This window comes from Ursus americanus, chromosome 4 (assembly GCF_024610735.1).
Source record: "Ursus americanus isolate L20-20 chromosome 4, mUrsAme1.1.p, whole genome shotgun sequence".
In the NCBI taxonomy this organism is placed as follows: domain Eukaryota; kingdom Metazoa; phylum Chordata; class Mammalia; order Carnivora; family Ursidae; genus Ursus; species Ursus americanus.
This window is the reverse complement of record NC_142130.1, coordinates 87,658,592-87,675,128: the sequence shown is the minus strand read 5'-3', so window position 1 is coordinate 87,675,128 and position 16,537 is coordinate 87,658,592. Positions and strand designations below refer to the sequence as shown.

General features: G+C 37.3%; 1 protein-coding gene across 1 annotated transcript in view; it reads left to right on the top strand.

Moving 5' to 3' along the window:
* Positions 1–16,537, top strand: part of PAXBP1 (PAX3 and PAX7 binding protein 1) — a 33,588-nt gene that overhangs the window by 6,811 nt on the left and 10,240 nt on the right. The window contains exons 3-13 of the mRNA XM_045785523.2: positions 125–301; positions 1,445–1,666; positions 2,227–2,330; positions 3,374–3,591; positions 4,137–4,326; positions 7,965–8,088; positions 11,463–11,562; positions 11,650–11,765; positions 13,549–13,748; positions 14,795–14,939; positions 15,637–15,758. Coding sequence (XP_045641479.1) covers positions 125–301; positions 1,445–1,666; positions 2,227–2,330; positions 3,374–3,591; positions 4,137–4,326; positions 7,965–8,088; positions 11,463–11,562; positions 11,650–11,765; positions 13,549–13,748; positions 14,795–14,939; positions 15,637–15,758 — 1,718 coding nt within the window. The remainder of the gene's footprint in view (positions 1–124; positions 302–1,444; positions 1,667–2,226; positions 2,331–3,373; positions 3,592–4,136; positions 4,327–7,964; positions 8,089–11,462; positions 11,563–11,649; positions 11,766–13,548; positions 13,749–14,794; positions 14,940–15,636; positions 15,759–16,537) is intronic.

Below are 16,537 nucleotides of genomic sequence, written 5' to 3'. Positions count from 1 at the left end.
TCTTACAAACAATTAAAATAGTTCAAACTTGAACAAATTGAGCCTATAAACGAATAAAAAGGTGCCTACCTAATTTGTGCATTCTATTTTAAACATATTTTAATAACTTTTTTCAAAAATGTAGACGAACCACCTTTGGACAAAGCAGGACATGTTAAGGACACTAGTCAAGAAGATGGGGTTATCATCAGTGAACATGGTGAAGATGAAATGGATATGGAAAGTGAGAAGGAGGAAGAAAAGCCAAAAGCTGGTGGAGCCTTTTCAAATGCTTTATCTTCTTTGAACGTTCTCCGTCCAGGTGTGTACTTGCAAATACGCCTCAGAAATGAAGGAAGCCCTCAAGGAGAAGGGCCGTGTGGAAAGATGGTGAAGGAAGGAGTTAGCTAAGTGGTGTTTCTTATGACATCCCTGCTTGAAGCCAAGGTGTTTCCTTGTGCAATTAAAGTGAGAGAACTAGAAACTTCCCAATTTTCCAAGATCATTCTCAAAGAGGCACTTTTGTTATCAGAGCAAATGTGAGACTTCAAGTAAATGGGTAAATGGTACTAGTCTTTTTTTTTTTTTTAATGTATTTCAGATTAAGACTTTAACATTTTTAGAAATGCTACTAAAAACAAAAGTAGTTATTAGTTTTATGCCCCACACTGTCTTCCTTTTTACTTTTCTATAGGAAATAGTTTGCAAATCTATTCACTGGCTAATCAGTTTTCCAGTAAATAAATGCTTAGAAAACGTGTCTAGCAGGGGAGGAACAGTTTAGTAAATTAAGGTACATTTACATGATGGGATGTTCCAAAGGTATTAAAATAACATAGATAAGTAGAAAGGCATTAATTTTTACTGTAAGGTGAAAGGTCAATTCGATTATGTAGTAGGTTATGCTTTATCTGTTCAGTGAATATTGTTAAGCCATTAAAAATTGTATTTATGCCAGACAACAACATGGAAAAAATTTACTGTGCTTTAAGGCAAAATTAGGTACATATTGATATATTCAGTGTGCTTACAGGTGAACTGAAAGCTGTTTGCAACAGAAACATGCTATAATGGCTTTTTAAGGTGTGTTTGTGGGCACCTTTTTTATTGTTTCCTTTCTAGTTCGGTAATATGACTTGATTACTTTTGTTTATTTCTTAAAAATGAAAAAAAATTACAGTTAAAGTTGCTATGGTGGATTTTCCCCCCCTTTCTCATATGTAGTGCCATTACATATATATTTTTAGCCTCCGTAGCTACTTTTGGTTTCCATTTAAGCTAAATTAAAAATAAATCAGTTGGACTACAGGCACAGTTTGGGAAGGGGGCACCAGCAGCTAACATTAGACCATCACTACGACAAGGCTCTCTTGGTGAGAATATTTTACCCTTCATATTTTCAAGAAACTAGAAATTTTATACCCTAATATCTCCATCTTTTATAATCCTTACCATATGTTTCCAGGAGAAATTCCAGATGCTGCTTTTATACATGCTGCAAGGAAAAAGCGTCAAATGGCCCGAGAATTAGGAGATTTCACTCCTCATGATAGTGAGCCTGGTAAAGGCCGCCTTGTTAGAGAAGATGAGAATGATGCCAGCGATGATGAAGATGATGATGAGAAACGCCGCATAGTTTTTTCTGTGAAAGAAAAGTCACAAAGACAAAAAATTGCTGAGGAAATAGGTAACTTGATTTAATAGGATAGTAAGCCTGTTGTATTGCTATTAAATATGATTTGCTATTAAATGTAGACAAATGAAAAGGACCCACCTTTACTTAACTATGTTTAATGTTTGAGGACTGTTTTTGCTTGGGTACAACTGTCTTACTGGAATGTTTTTAGATCTATAGCATGACTGTGATGGCTAATGTTTACTGAGCACTTCCTAAGTAGACAGTATTGTGTTAAGCACTTTACATGCATAAATTTATATAATCCGCTTAACAGTCTTCAGAGGCCTTTAGGTTTTGTTCTTTCCTTTGTTGATTTGATGTCAAGCTCACAGATTAGGAAACCTTCCTAAGGTTTTAACGATTACATAATACTGCCTTTTGCTTCAAGGGAGACCGCGGCCAAGACAAACAAGGTCAGGAGTATCAAAAGAGAGGAGATCATGATTGACATTTTTAGTAAGACTGAATTAATACCAGTAGTTTTCCTTAATTTTTGTGAAGTGTCAGAATAGCATCTCTTCCTTCCCTGCTTTTCTTGTCTTTAATTTTCTTTGCTGCTCTGACTGCAGGCATCGAGGGGAGTGATGATGATGCTTTAGTAACTGGAGAACAAGATGAAGAGCTCAGCCGATGGGAACAGGAGCAGATAAGAAAAGGAATTAATATCCCTCAGGTAAGAACTGATGGATTTCACTTCAAAAATGGAAAAGTAAATGAAAACCTTTTTTGCCTATTTTGTTGAGTTAAAAACGTATTGAACATTGAATTGAATCTTTGTCATTCATTTAACGTAATTAAGAAAATACATAAAGTTACATATCCAATAAGCTTTTAAAAGAACCTGTATTTTCTTCTGGTTTTTACAGTCAGAATGATGGGGAAATTACTGGTTTCCTAGGTCAGTGTTTCTCAGAGTAGTTCTTCAAACCAGCAGCAGCAGCAACAGCAGCAGCTTCTGGGAGTTTGTTAGAAGTGCAAATTCTCACCCTCTTGAGATCTAGTGAATGAAAAACCGGGGGGGGGGGGCAGCCACCACTCCCAAGTCATCCTGATGCACACTGAACTTGAGAACCACTGTTAAAAAAAATAAAATAAAATTTTTCTTTCCTGTAGAGCTTATTGTTTCTGACTTTAGAAATTATTTTGTGGAAGATGGATTTCTCTGTGATATGAAAACTTACTGTAGATGAAAAGTCTATTCCTCAATAGTTACAACAATTTGCTGTATAGAATTAAGTAGAACAGTGGAAGTGTTGCATAAATGTAAACTATTTTTGTTCCTGGTGTTTTGACAGAGAATTTTGCACACATTTGGGTTATGTTAAGAAAATAGGGTATTTAGATGGCAGTCTCTAGTCTCCGCTCATCTATTTATTCTCTACTTACAACAAGTCATTTGTTCTCCTCCATTGATAACATGGTGGCCTTGGATTATTTTTTATGTCCCTTCTAGCTCTAAACTTCTTTGATGTTATGTTTTCCTGGGAATTAATAGAAATGAATCTAGTAATCCCATAAGAGTTAGAATGTTCATCCAGCCCTACCTTTACTTGATTCTGAAGAACTCTGCAATTATTTTTTTTAATTGACATAGTATTTGGAAAATGGTATAATTTTTGCTGTTTGTTTTTTCTTTTTTTTTCTTTTTTAACCCTAAAGGCATGATATTTATAGTTTTAACTGTTAGTTTTCATATATATCCCATTTCTTTTCTAGGTTCAAGCAAGTCAGCCCACTGAAGTGAATATGTACTACCAGAACACTTACCAGACGATGCCTTATGGTTCATCCTATGGCATTCCTTATAGTTATACTGCCTATGGATCATCTGATGCCAAATCTCAAAAAACAGATAATACAGTCCCTTTCAAAACTCCCAGTAATGAGATGACTCCCGTTACTATTGATTTGGTAAAGAAACAGCTTAAAGACAGGTAGGGCAGATCAACTTCTTAAAGACCTGTCCTCTAGCTTTCTGTTCCCTCAGGCAACATGTAGTCTGGGGTAGCAGATGCAGAACATCGGCAAAGAAGATTCACTGGCCCATCTTCAAAAGCTAAACAGAAGATGACTTCATACTTTGTTCTGCTACCTTCTTGGATTACTTCTCTGGAAGCCTCGAAAAGTTATAAAAAATGCCACTCCATGATCTTGTTGAAGACAGTTCTGAGTTTGTACCTCTTGGACTCTGAAAAAGCATAGTCAAGATATGGGGGGAAAAGCAAAAGATTTTGATTAGCCCACCAAATAACTTTATATGAAGTCTGTAAACTGCCTTTTTTTTTTCTTTTTCTTTTTCTTTTCTTTTTTCCTTTTTTTTTTTTGAGAAAAAAAAGCAGTACAGATGAAAAGATGCCACTCCAAGTATTTTTATATTCTAATAGTGGAACTAAATTGCATTATTATAATATTGCAAGAGTCCTGACAGCATAGACTTTTGGATGTAAATGTGTTATATTTATCCTTTTGTGTTCTTAAGGTTGGACTCCATGAAAGAACTGCACAAAACAAATCGACAGCAGCATGAGAAACATCTGCAAAGCCGAGTGGACTCTACCAGGGCTATTGAAAGATTAGAAGGGTCTTCTGGGGGTATTGGTGAACGGTATAAATTTTTGCAAGAAATGCGAGGGTATGTCCAAGACTTGCTTGAGTGTTTCAGTGAAAAGGTAAGAATGCAAAAATATTAATCTCTTTGACTAAGGCAAAATTAGGGAGGTCTAGACGGCCTTGTGTAGATCAATTCTGTATTTCTCAGAAAATATCCACTGAATTCAGCTCTAGAAGTGATGAAAAACCACGCTTCATTTTCTTCACTTCATTAGCGACATTCTGTCTTGGGGGCGGCATAGTGCCTTTTTGCAAACAAATAAGATAAAGCGTATTTAAATAAGACTTTGGCAAGTTGTGCTTAATATAGTGGTAGATTATTGGCCTGTCCTGAAATATTAGAATATAAGGGACTCATCTGGTGGAATATTCTTTTTTATGGTCTAGGTCTAAACTTATCTTTAAACTGTTTCTATAGATAATTCCAAATAGGCATAAAGTTGCAAAATTTTATTAGTTTTTTTTTTTTTTTCATCTCTAGATAAAGTTGGTCACACCATTGCTGCTGATAGTCTTCATCTAAATAAGCCTATGCTTCAGCCATTTCAGGAACTGTAATATTGGTCATTTCTTTGAAGGCCTCAATTCTTCCAAGTTCCTTTTTTTGTTTTTTTGTATGCTAGGCACTTGGAATGGTTCTTTGCATTCTATTGTACTGTTTATTTGCATTTTTTAAATTAGCTGCACATAGGATCCCCTTCTCAAATGACCTCTTAATTGATTTTTCTCTTTTAAGATAAATGTATTTGGTACATTGGTTTATAAGCATTTGTGGACTTTTTGGCCTTATGTTTTAAAAAAAAAAATTAAAATCTTTGAATCTCCTGTCTCTAAACTTCCAAGTGATACAAATTAGAAGGCAACATTTTTCCCTTTTTCTTGGCTGTATGGATTAGCATAGAATCTCTAAGCATAGTATGTTTGAAGGAATATTTTATCATCTCTGCTGATTACTTCAATACCCTAAAGCCAAAGACTCACGAAAGAACACTGCTAGACTGTCTTCCTCCTGGGTCTTAATGGTTCTAGCCAGTCTGTGGTCAGGTGCAGGCTGAGACAGCATTCACCAGGTCTTATCTGTAGGGTTTATCACATTCTTGTCTTATCACCTGATTCTGGAGAAGCAGCTGTACTTTGAGCTATGATATCCCTTGTGGCAGATCACTGGCTTAGGGTGACAAGTACAAGGGTGGGAAAGAGACCTAGGTTTGACTCTGCAGGGGGCTAAAGTCAAGGTGGGAAGTAGACATAGGTGTCAGCGCTGGTGGTTGTGTCCGTCCTGTTAATAAAGCCTTTTTGAGCCCAGTGGACATGGTGACTGGAGAAAGGATCTTTGTCTTAAACCCTACTTTGTGAGTGAGGTGTGTCCCTGTCCAGTTTTTTCCTTGAAGTATCTGAGCCTTTGCTTTAGAACTTAGTAAACTTACATACTTGTAACTATAAGCTTAACTTTTAAAAATAGACAGTAATTTGATCGAATAGATTATATCATTCTTGAATTAAAGAGACTACTAAGACGTCTAGTTCATATGGTTTTCAATAGCTGTTTTAAAAACAAGTAGTATACTTTATTGATCTCAATTACCATGTTCCTAGAGAAATCACTTCAAATGTGCTAATGTGGTTTCACAGAGTCACGTACAGAGGTAGATAATCCTTTCTTTTAAGGATGAGTACTTTATTTCATTTTGACATTTTCATATGCATTGAGTTTTATTAAGAGACTGCTTCTAAGTTAATACTGTCATATATTGTCGCCTTGAAAATACTTAGGAATAATTGGATACATTTGAATATTCATTTTATACTATAAAAATTTGTTTCAGGGTAAGGCCATAGAAAGATAAACATTTCTTTGGTTTTTTTTTTCTCTTTTGTTACAAAAGTTTAAGTAGTGTTGAATTTAGATTTTTTAATTATTTAAAGATCATTTTAACTTTCCATTGTGTTGTTTCCCTATAGTCATCTTCCTTCTTGTGTTCTTCGCCTTAAATTTGGTCTCGAAATAAAAATAGTCAAGAACAGTTTTGAGTTTGGAGAGGGTCAAGAAATTGTCATGGTGCATACTCTTGAGACAAATCAGTATTGTTAAACATGAAAGAGAGCTGAAAAATGTGTTTGAAGGTTTTTATTCTCAGAATTTTCTCAGCTTTGTTGAAAGGCATTCCGATTACCTGAACAGAAAAATTACATTATCAGAATTTTAACTATAAATTGAATAATTAAATTCTGTCTGATGCAGCCTTCGGTATGTAGCTTGTACAGTAGAGGAATGTTAACAGTCTCCAGGAGTGACAGAATGCACCTTAGGTACATAGTACATTCGTCTTTCATCCTGTGTGGTGTGGAAAAAAAAATAAGGGGGTGGGGAAGTGTAAGTCACAGTAATTCAGCACTAAATGCTTTAAAAAGAAAAAGTCACTCATTGTAAATTTTAAAGATAGAGCCTGTGGACTCAGCTGTCTAAGATAATCAGTGCAGATTTGGGGACATTGTTGCCCATGGTGTGGCATATTAGAGATTAAAATAACTCCATCAGTTTGATCTTTCTGTGAACATTTGCTACTTTTTCAACGGAATCATGCAATGTATAAAATTGCTTTTATTACAGACATCTTTGAATTCCACCTGCCTTTTTTTATTTTCCATTTGCAGTCTGTTCAGTTCAGGAAGCTGCTATAACACTTGGTGCCAGTGTTCCCAAACTCTAAATATTGTGTTTTCCATTTGCACTAACCATCAGGAAACTAGAATTTCTGGTTTCCTCAGGTATGTGTAGTGGTTGTGTTAGTGTTTTGTGAAAGTTTCATAGCATTTGGTTATAATATAAGATATTGATAAAGAGAAAGTTTTCTGTTTTTTTTTTTTTCTTTTTAAGTTAGGTTTTATTCTATAAGCTTTTGTACTCTATATGAACCGAGTGAATGCTTAGCTGTGGATATTAACCTGGAAAAATTCCTTGGCTTTGTAAAGTGATAATTCATGTGATGAATTTTATTACTTTATTACACAATATGGAAAAATTTAAACATTTGCTAGCTTTCTGAGGTTGAGATACTGATATTAGATTAGTGAAAGCTAGAAATTGTATTTGCCTTACTAATGTAAGTGAATGCAGTTCACATCTACGAATGTGAAATATAGCTGCGTGTAGTGTGACCTTACTGCGTTACCGCAAGATGCTTGGTACCTACGAGTGGCAGAGCAGCTTAAGTGTCCGGAATTGGGCTGTTAGCAGACTCCCGTTCTTACCTGCTCATGGAGCCCTTGCCTTTTTTGGGTACTGCACAGCAAGAATGGTTTATTTTAAGCTACAAAAAATCTGAGGTAGATCATGCAGCTGGAAAACTAAAAATGGACTTTAAAAGACTTGCAAGTACTTTATTCTGAGAGAAAAGCACTACAGCTTTTGACATTTCTTTACTTGCTCTCTTTACTAATATTGAAGCGTTAAGTTTCCTAACCAAACTTTTACTCCAATAACTAGGCACTGGACATTATAGCCCTCTATATGGATTAAAAGAAGAGATGTTTCCTAAACATCGTAAAACTGAATTGCTATTTGTGTCCCATTGGGAGTTCATGATGATTCTGTCCTTAGAGGGTACTTTTTCAGAAATCCGGAAATAGTATGGAACCCTCAACTAAGTAAGCAACTGAGGAGTTTGGTGTTACGGAGTGTGTTGTATTTTTACAGGTGCCACTGATTAATGAACTTGAATCAGCAATACATCAGCTGTACAAACAGCGAGCTTCCCGCCTTGTCCAAAGACGACAAGATGATATTAAAGATGAATCTTCGGAGTTTTCAAGCCATTCAAGTCAGTCCATCTTGAAGGTTTTTATTATTCATTAAACAACCTTGTTTACTTAGTGCAGCCTAATTGAAAATTAGAGAGCTTAGCTTTTTTTTTTTTTTTTTTTTTAAAGAAACACATTTCCTTGCTCTTGTGTCAGGTAGTTCTAAAACTTTCAACAGCATGACCTTGGATTGTGTTTAAGAAAACATAGCTTCGCAAGGAGCTCAAAAATATGCACTGATACTCTATCAATCTTATTCTTCTTCGGACATATTTTTTCATTCTTTAGAGTATAGAGAAGATATTATTAGTATTTTATCTTAAAACCACTATCATTGGGCCCCAGTTGATCTTTCTACCCCATTTTCATCCTGTTCATAACACCAATACAAATGCTCTTGTTGATCACAGTGAAAGATTCTGAATTTGGGGACTGGAAAATACTGAAAGGGGTTTTAATGACATAACAAATAATACAACTCCAAGATTAGGGCATTTTGGAGCTTCACATCTCAGAGAAAAGCATAGTTTTTTAATTCTCTAGTTTGCCTTTTATACTGGGTTTTTTAAATAAGTCAGTTGCCTCCAGTTCTTGAAATTTTAATGTAAAAGTTTAGAAATTCAGTTTATATTCCTTTAATTATGAGATGTATTTTGGAAAACCGAAATTAATTGGAAACCTCTCATTAAATAGTGCAGCTGAGATTCTGTAACCAGAAGTTTTAAACCTTTTAATTCCATTTTTCCATTGTGCTCCATATTCTTGGGTGCTCTGCTGGGAATTTTCCCAGCATGGATTTCTTGTGGCTTCTTTTGTCATCTCTTTGTTCCCTGTGTCAGCAGGTCTAAATGAAGTGTGCATGAGAATTACCTGTGATACTAATTTAAAAGGCAGGTTTCCTGGTCCTGTCCTCAGAGATTTTTGCTAGGTCTTGGATAATGACCAGTATCTTCTTGTTAAACAACCACCCCAGGTGATCCAAGTGCAAAGGGCCCTAATGTTATTCTTTCTGAAAACAGTGCTTTGTCATACAGGGTGTCCCCTAAATTAGATGTTGGATCCCTGAGAGGGCATCCTGTGTCCCAAACCCTGAGGGGTGGGTTTTGGACCATTGTAAAAGGTGGTAATATGGCCCTCAGAGCTGAGTGAGACTCAGATGTGAGCCATATGAATGGCTTTGACCTATTTTTGCCACACAAACTTAAATTGGTTTATTGCCATATTGGGCACCTAGGTGACTAATGCAGGCCTTCCAGATCACTTTCGATTCAGGCAGAACCAGATTTCTGGGGCAGATTACAGGTAACCTTTGATGGGAAGTCATTCCTTTTTCAGTTAAATGGTTTGTATGAGCTGTGCATCTCATCAGATAGCGTTTCCTGCCTATTAGCAGTTCTTTATAATTTGAAGCTATTTACTTACTTGATATTAGAAGTAAAGGTTGAATGATGTATGTTAATTAGATTGAGATTTGGAAAAAAACTGAAAAGTAATGAGAAAGTAAAAAATACTGCCTTGGAGAGGACTCTTCATTGTCAAAGGTTTGAGGAAAATTACATGGGACATTAAAGTATCACTTCCATTTCTGATCTTTTTTTAAAGAAACAAAAAAACCTTGAGATTCATCTGTTGAGATTTGTGAACACTTAACAGGATTACTGCATGTAGTTCTTAGCGAAGTGAAGGCGGCTATCCCTTGAGTCTTCTACTCTCTCCTATGTCCCTTAATATACTACAGAATCTTGTGAACATAGTGACATTTTAAGTATTTGTTATAGCAGTGAATATTCTTTAAAACATTTCTTTAATGAAGGATACCTCTTAAAGAGACAGGAATCATTTCTATAACTTGGGACTTCAGCTGATTCACCTGTGGTGTGTGAACTCAGTTGAGGTACAACAGGGGCATCTTTCTTGTTTACCTTGCTCATCTTTCTTTATAATTGCTGAACTCTGGAACATCCTTCCTGATGTCAGAGTGATTTTGAAGTATGAATGAACAACTCAAGGTCAGCTTTTAAAAATAGTTGGGCCTACGATAGTTAGGATACACGAAATAGAGGGCTGATTTTGGGGTTTGTTTTTTCCTGTTGCTGCTATTGGCGGCACCTCTCTGATATCAGGCGAAGAAATATGTGAAAGCCTAAGTTGATGTCTTTCATTTTATGTATGATTTTCTCGCATCCTGTCCCTCAGGTCGTTTGCTTCTGTTATGATCCCTGTCTTACAGAATATCTTCATAAAGTATAGAAATGAGGGAAGTATTGCAGACAGATGTTAACCCCTGCTCCTCCTCCTACCCTAGACAAGAGATCAGAGGACTATTCTCTGGAGAAAGAGAATGGGTCCAGAGAAAAGACCCTTAGATGCGAACATCTGGGATCCCCCAACAGAAGACTTCGCCCCAGAGATTGTCTGGAGAGGCCTCTGTTAGACATCTCCCACCTTTGTCCACAGAACTGCCAGTCTCGTTCTTTTATATGAGGTGGTTACTGATCCTAGAGCAGCACACGCAGTAGAACCAAAGGGACTGAGGAAACAAAGACAATGCAGGCAGCAGAAGGATACACAAAATAGACTTGATACCCTTCAGAAGGTAATAGGAGGTGCCCTACATGTGACAGAAGTAGAGGATGCTATAGAAAGGGAATATTCTCAGAATAAGAGCCATCTCTTAGAATTTAAAAATACGGTAACTGAAATATAAATTTAAATAGGAAGGTTGGAAGCTAAGGCTAGAAAATTGCCCTAGAAAGTTAAAAGGAGAGAGAGACGGGAAATAGGAAGCAAAAAAAGAAGGGAATTGTGCTTTGAAAGAGTTTGAGAAAGCATAGGTTGGTCCTCTTAGATCTGGTTTTCATTCTATATGTTGATTCTGTCCTTGTTTTAGAAATAGAGATTAAATTTCTACACAGCAAAATTAGAATAAATAGAATAAATTATTAAACTCCCGAAACAAAGCTGTTTTCTCATCCTTCCTACCCATGTTTCTTTTCTTTCGTATCATTCAACGTGTGATGCTTAACTTCTTCCTTAAAAAGTAATCTGTTATTTTTCCCTTTGCACAGGTAATTTTGATTTTTAATTTATTTGGTCATCATGATAGCATCAACTAGTTAGTTCTTTCACAAGTAGATATAAAAACAGTGATTAATCCCAGTTGTTTTTGTGTAGGGTTATTGAACTCTCCATTTATTTTTCTACTCCTTTTCATGGGAACACAGAATAATACTGAGATTTGCTCTAAACTAGAAAACTATCTGGTTTACCAGTTACCGCAGAATCCTGTCGTTGAGATTAGCAAACAGTCTATCATTATGGCTTATTCTGTGCAAACTCTTTCCTCAAGATTGTTGAAGGAAGGCTTTTAATTTTAACCATCGTTGTTTTGCAGATAAAGCTCTGATGGCACCAAATCTCGATTCCTTTGGGCGAGATCGGGCACTGTATCAAGAGCATGCAAAACGTAGGATTGCAGAACGGGAGGCCAGAAGGTAATTCTAAAAATGCTTGCTGTTGCTTTGTTTGCAAAGGGAGGAATCTCTTTTATCTGGTTTGGGAACATGATGTTTGTTATTTAGGACTCGTCGGAGACAAGCCAGAGAGCAAACCGGTAAGATGGCAGATCACCTTGAAGGCCTTTCCAGTGATGATGAAGAAACTTCTACAGATATTACTAATTTCAATCTGGAAAAAGGTTAGACATTTATTTGGAAATGAGATTCATTGACGCTTTGGTTTATTGGATGTGGTTTTTACCATGAGATGGTATGAAGTTTTGTGGCATATGAATTAGAATCAGCCACTTTTTTCTTAATTGTAAAAACTTGCACGCATTTTTATTAACTGAATATAATGATGAATTCTCAAAAATAGTGGTGACACCTCATCATGGGCTTTATTTAGTACTTGCATAATCAATGATATTACTCTTCAGAATTAGAATTTTAAGTGACAAAAAAAAATGTGTCAGATCCCAACGATAGCCCTAATGCAGCCTGTCCTAGGAAGGTAAGAACTTGGCCATGGGACACTCAGCCCTGAAGTAAACTCCTGATTTGCGGAGTCCTGAATAATGTCAGCCAAGAGGAACAGTTAATAGCGCTATGTGCCAGGCATTTCTAGAAGAGTCTTCAGAAGTCTTCATTTCCCACCAATGGTTGTGGTTCTTTGGAATTATATCAGCTGCAAGCCATTTGGAACTTAGTCGGAGAAGTCTGTTTTTCTCCCACCTTTTTATAGTGAATGTTTTTAAACAGAAATTCAAAGAATAGCACAGTGATCACCCATGTACTTGTCACCCAGATTCAGCGGTTGTTATTGTCATTTAACCAAGTTTGCCTTAATTTTTTGAGGGATGTGTGAGTGTGTGTGTGTGTTGTTGAACCATTTGAAAGGAGCCTGTAGACACCATGGTACTTTAAACACTTGAGCATGTTAACTATAAGTTCTTTATATTGTGTCTGTTTAGTAGCAGTTCCCCCAAAATAAAACTCTTGGGACTGTTTTTGTGGATTATTCTGTATTTTCCAACCTAGGATCCACACGAGATTTCCTGCCCCGCTTTTGGTTGTTACATTTTCCCCCTAGAATTAATGAATGTCCAAGGGTACCTTACACATATACACACCCCCATTGTTTGTTTAAGACAAGTTTTTGAAGAGACCAGGCCACTTACCTTGCGGAACTTCCTACATTTTAAATTTGTCTGTTTCCTCATAGTATTAATTTGTTTTTCTATTCACTGTATTTCCATGTAAGGTGGGATTTAGGTCTGAAGACTTGATTAGATTCAGGTTAAGCTTTTGTTTTGGCAAGAATACTTCATATAAGATGCTGCTGCTTATTGCATAATGTCAGATGGTGAGTGTTAGATTGTCGCCACTACTAGTGATGCTAAGATTGATCTTGAGAAGTAAGTTGTCACAACTAGGTCTCTCCATTATAAAGATTCCCGTTTCCCAGGTCATCGGTGGCATCAAATAACCTTCCACTTAAAGATCCTAGAATCCATTGGCGATACTTGTCTATGTCCGTTCTTGCCGTCACCAGCAGACTTTGAAAGAAGTGATACGATTGTTCATTGATCATGATGCACATCTGATATTTATACAGTGATTGTGGACTGAAGAGCAGTTACTTCATGCAATTACTCATGGTTAATATACCATAGTAACTGAAATTTGAGCTGACTTGTTGGGGGACAGGTGGAATTTAACTAAACTCTGGGAACCAGAAATGCTATGTGTTGGAGCCGTGCAGATGAACACTGCCTACACTCTGCTTTGCATAATAGACATTTGAAACTTAAACTTAACCTCTGTTTGTGCTTTAAGTTGTAATTAACAATGATTTTTCTGTTAATGAGCCTATCTGATTGATACTGAAGCTACGCTGAAAATACTGAATTGTGTTTTTTCTACTACATACTAAATTACGGTTCTCTGTGGGGTTTTTGTTGTTTTTATTGTTGTCTTTAGATCGCATTTCAAAGGAGTCCAGCAAGGTTTTTGAAGATGTCCTTGAAAGTTTCTATTCAATCGACTGTATTAAATCCCAATTTGAGGCATGGCGTTCAAAATACTATCTGTCCTACAAGGATGCTTACATTGGCCTTTGTTTGCCAAAGCTGTTCAACCCCCTTATACGGCTGCAGCTTCTCACTTGGACTCCTCTTGAGGTGAGTGGCTTGTGTCACTAGTACAGAGCAGTATAACATGGTGCCTGGGTAATTTTAATCTCAAAGCTAGAGGTGTTAGCTTAAGCAAAATATTTTTCAAGGGAGGTAGGGCACAGGGCTACAATAGAAACTGTATGAGGTCATGATCTTTTACACTCCCTTCCTTCTCAAGAAAGCCGTTTGTTACTTTCAAGGTATCTACAGTGCTTTTCTCAGTCAACTAAAATTGCATGTAGTGACACTGGGGTATGAATGTGAATGAATAATAAGACCTTGGTCCTTTGATCCTAGAAAAACTTAGAACTTCACTTAGCTCAGTGAGGCAGATATGAAATGAGGACCTGAACTGAGTCGAGGGTAATGGAAATTGGGAGAATAAGACAAATTGATAACTTTAGGAGGTGGAATTAATAGGACCTGATGGCCTGGTTTATAAGGGTCCTATATATGTTCAGTGGTCATGTTCAAGAGTTTTGGAGGTTACCTACACATGGATGGAGCCATGGGCACGAGTGAGATTGGCTGGGTTGAATGTGTAAACTGTAAGGAGAAGAGGGGCTGAGGTCGGAGCCCTGGAAACAACTGAAAAAACGGAACCATTTGGCCCCCAACTGCCAGTTGTTCTTTGCCAGACCTTGTGGAGTTTCACCCTGTGCATGTACACAGCAGAGGTCAGGGGGACTTGTGTGCATTTTGGAGTTCTTTTTCTGGGTCACTCCCTCCTCTGCCCCACGGCTTCCAGCTGTCTCAGCCTCCCTGAACTCCAGTGCTTGTCTCCACACCTGAGCGAGACTGCTCTGCCTGCGATCCCCCACCTGCTCTGCGCTCCCACCAAGGCTCACTTCATTTGATTCTCTGCCTTTTGGGGGCCATAGTCCTGTCCTACCTGTGTCCAGTGTCTGGAAATGGATGTTTCATATATCTTGTCCAGTCTTTAGTTGTTTACCACTGAAGGTTAAATCCTGTTCCTGTCACCCTTAACCATGGCTGGAGGCAGAAATAGCAAGTATTTTAGATGTTTCACTTTTAATATTTCTTTTTTCTAGGCAAAATGTCGTGACTTTGAGAATATGCTGTGGTTTGAATCTTTGCTATTTTATGGTTGTGAAGAGCGAGAGCAAGAGAAAGATGATGTAGATGTTGCACTATTGCCTACCATTGTGGAAAAGGTGATTCTTCCTAAACTAACAGGTAGAGATTTCTGAATTTGAACATTTAATTAGACACATCGGTTTTCAAATCTACTTCTACGAGTTTTTACCCAGAGCGCGTATTTCCTCATAGAAGTTATATTACAGATGATAAAGTAACCACCAGGTCCAGAGATGGTTAAAGGATGGACATCTCTTAGCCTAAGACTTGAAGACCACCTTGGGGTGGGCCTGGAGTTGGAGGCAGTAATTAATCCATAGATGAATTTTAGAGACTCTTAGATACTACCTGAAGGAAAACTGAATACATAGCCTTGGCAGGGGGATATGCGTTTTGCTGGGGAGCAATTTCATTACTTCCATCAATTTCTCAAAAAAGATTAGGGATCATTGGTATGGGAACCTATTTAAAATATTACAAACGTTTCAAGTTTAGTTAGGAAAACTTGCTGGGACAAGATGGTGGGACATCTCCTAGGATATAGAAATCCTCCCTTCCCCGCCAATCTTTATTATCACCCAGCAGCAGAAAATAGAATGAATCTATGCCCTCCCCACATTTGCCTCATCCTCAACGTTTCCAGAGTTAAGAGGACAAAGAAGAGTGGAGCTTATACTCTAGAGAGAGAAAAAGTAAATCAGGATTGGCATTTATAAGTTGAGGGCTGCTTGATGCAGATTTAAGCCAGCTGCAATTTACTTCTGTATCTCAGCACATCCTACTTTTCTCTTACTAGTAATAGCTGAAAATATGTGGGACCCTTTTTCTACAACACAGACTTCAAGAATGGTTGGAATTACACTAAAATTAATAAATGGATATCCTTCAGTTGTGAATGCAGAAAACAAAAATACCCAGGTAATTTAATTATTTATTATCTGTGAAAGGTTTTTTTCTCCCCTCTCCTTTCAAAAATGAACAAGAGTTGGGACACCTGGGTGGCTCAGTTGGTTAAGTGACTGCCTTCAGCTCAGGTCATGATCTCTTGGTCCTGGGATTGAGCCCTGCGTCCAGTTCCCTGCTTGGTGGGGAGTAGGCTTCTCCCTCTCCCTCTGCCTCTCCCCACTGCTCGCGCGCACATACACGCACTCCCTCTGTCTCGCAAATAAATAAAATCTTAAAAAAAAAAAATGAGCGAGAGTTGAAGGAGTGAGTGGTTATATTCTAAAGGTTGCCAGAAAATCTGATTCCCTCAGGCCATCTGGTCCTTTATAGCCTGAAATATATAAGATTTGAGATCATCATATTTTTAATGTTAAGGTCTCTCTGGCAAGGTGGTGTCATTACTCCAGGTAGCCTCTCATCCTTCTCACCTCCCCACTTCCCACTAATCAAACATCCCTTTTAAGAACTGGGTTTTTTTGGAAAAAGAAAAATGTAAAACTACTAGAATGGGTAACCATTATGATTTAAATGCTAAAGCATTTGAACATCATATAAAACAACTAATTTTCAAACTTCAGATTGTTGTCATCCCTCTGGGCATTCTTTTTTTTTTTTTAAGATTTTATTTATTTATTTGACAGAGATAGAGACAGCCAGCAAGAGAGGGAACACAAGCAGTGGGAGTGGGAGAGGAAGAAGCAGGCTCATAGCAGAGGAGCCTGATGTGGGGCTCAATCCCATAACGCCGGGAT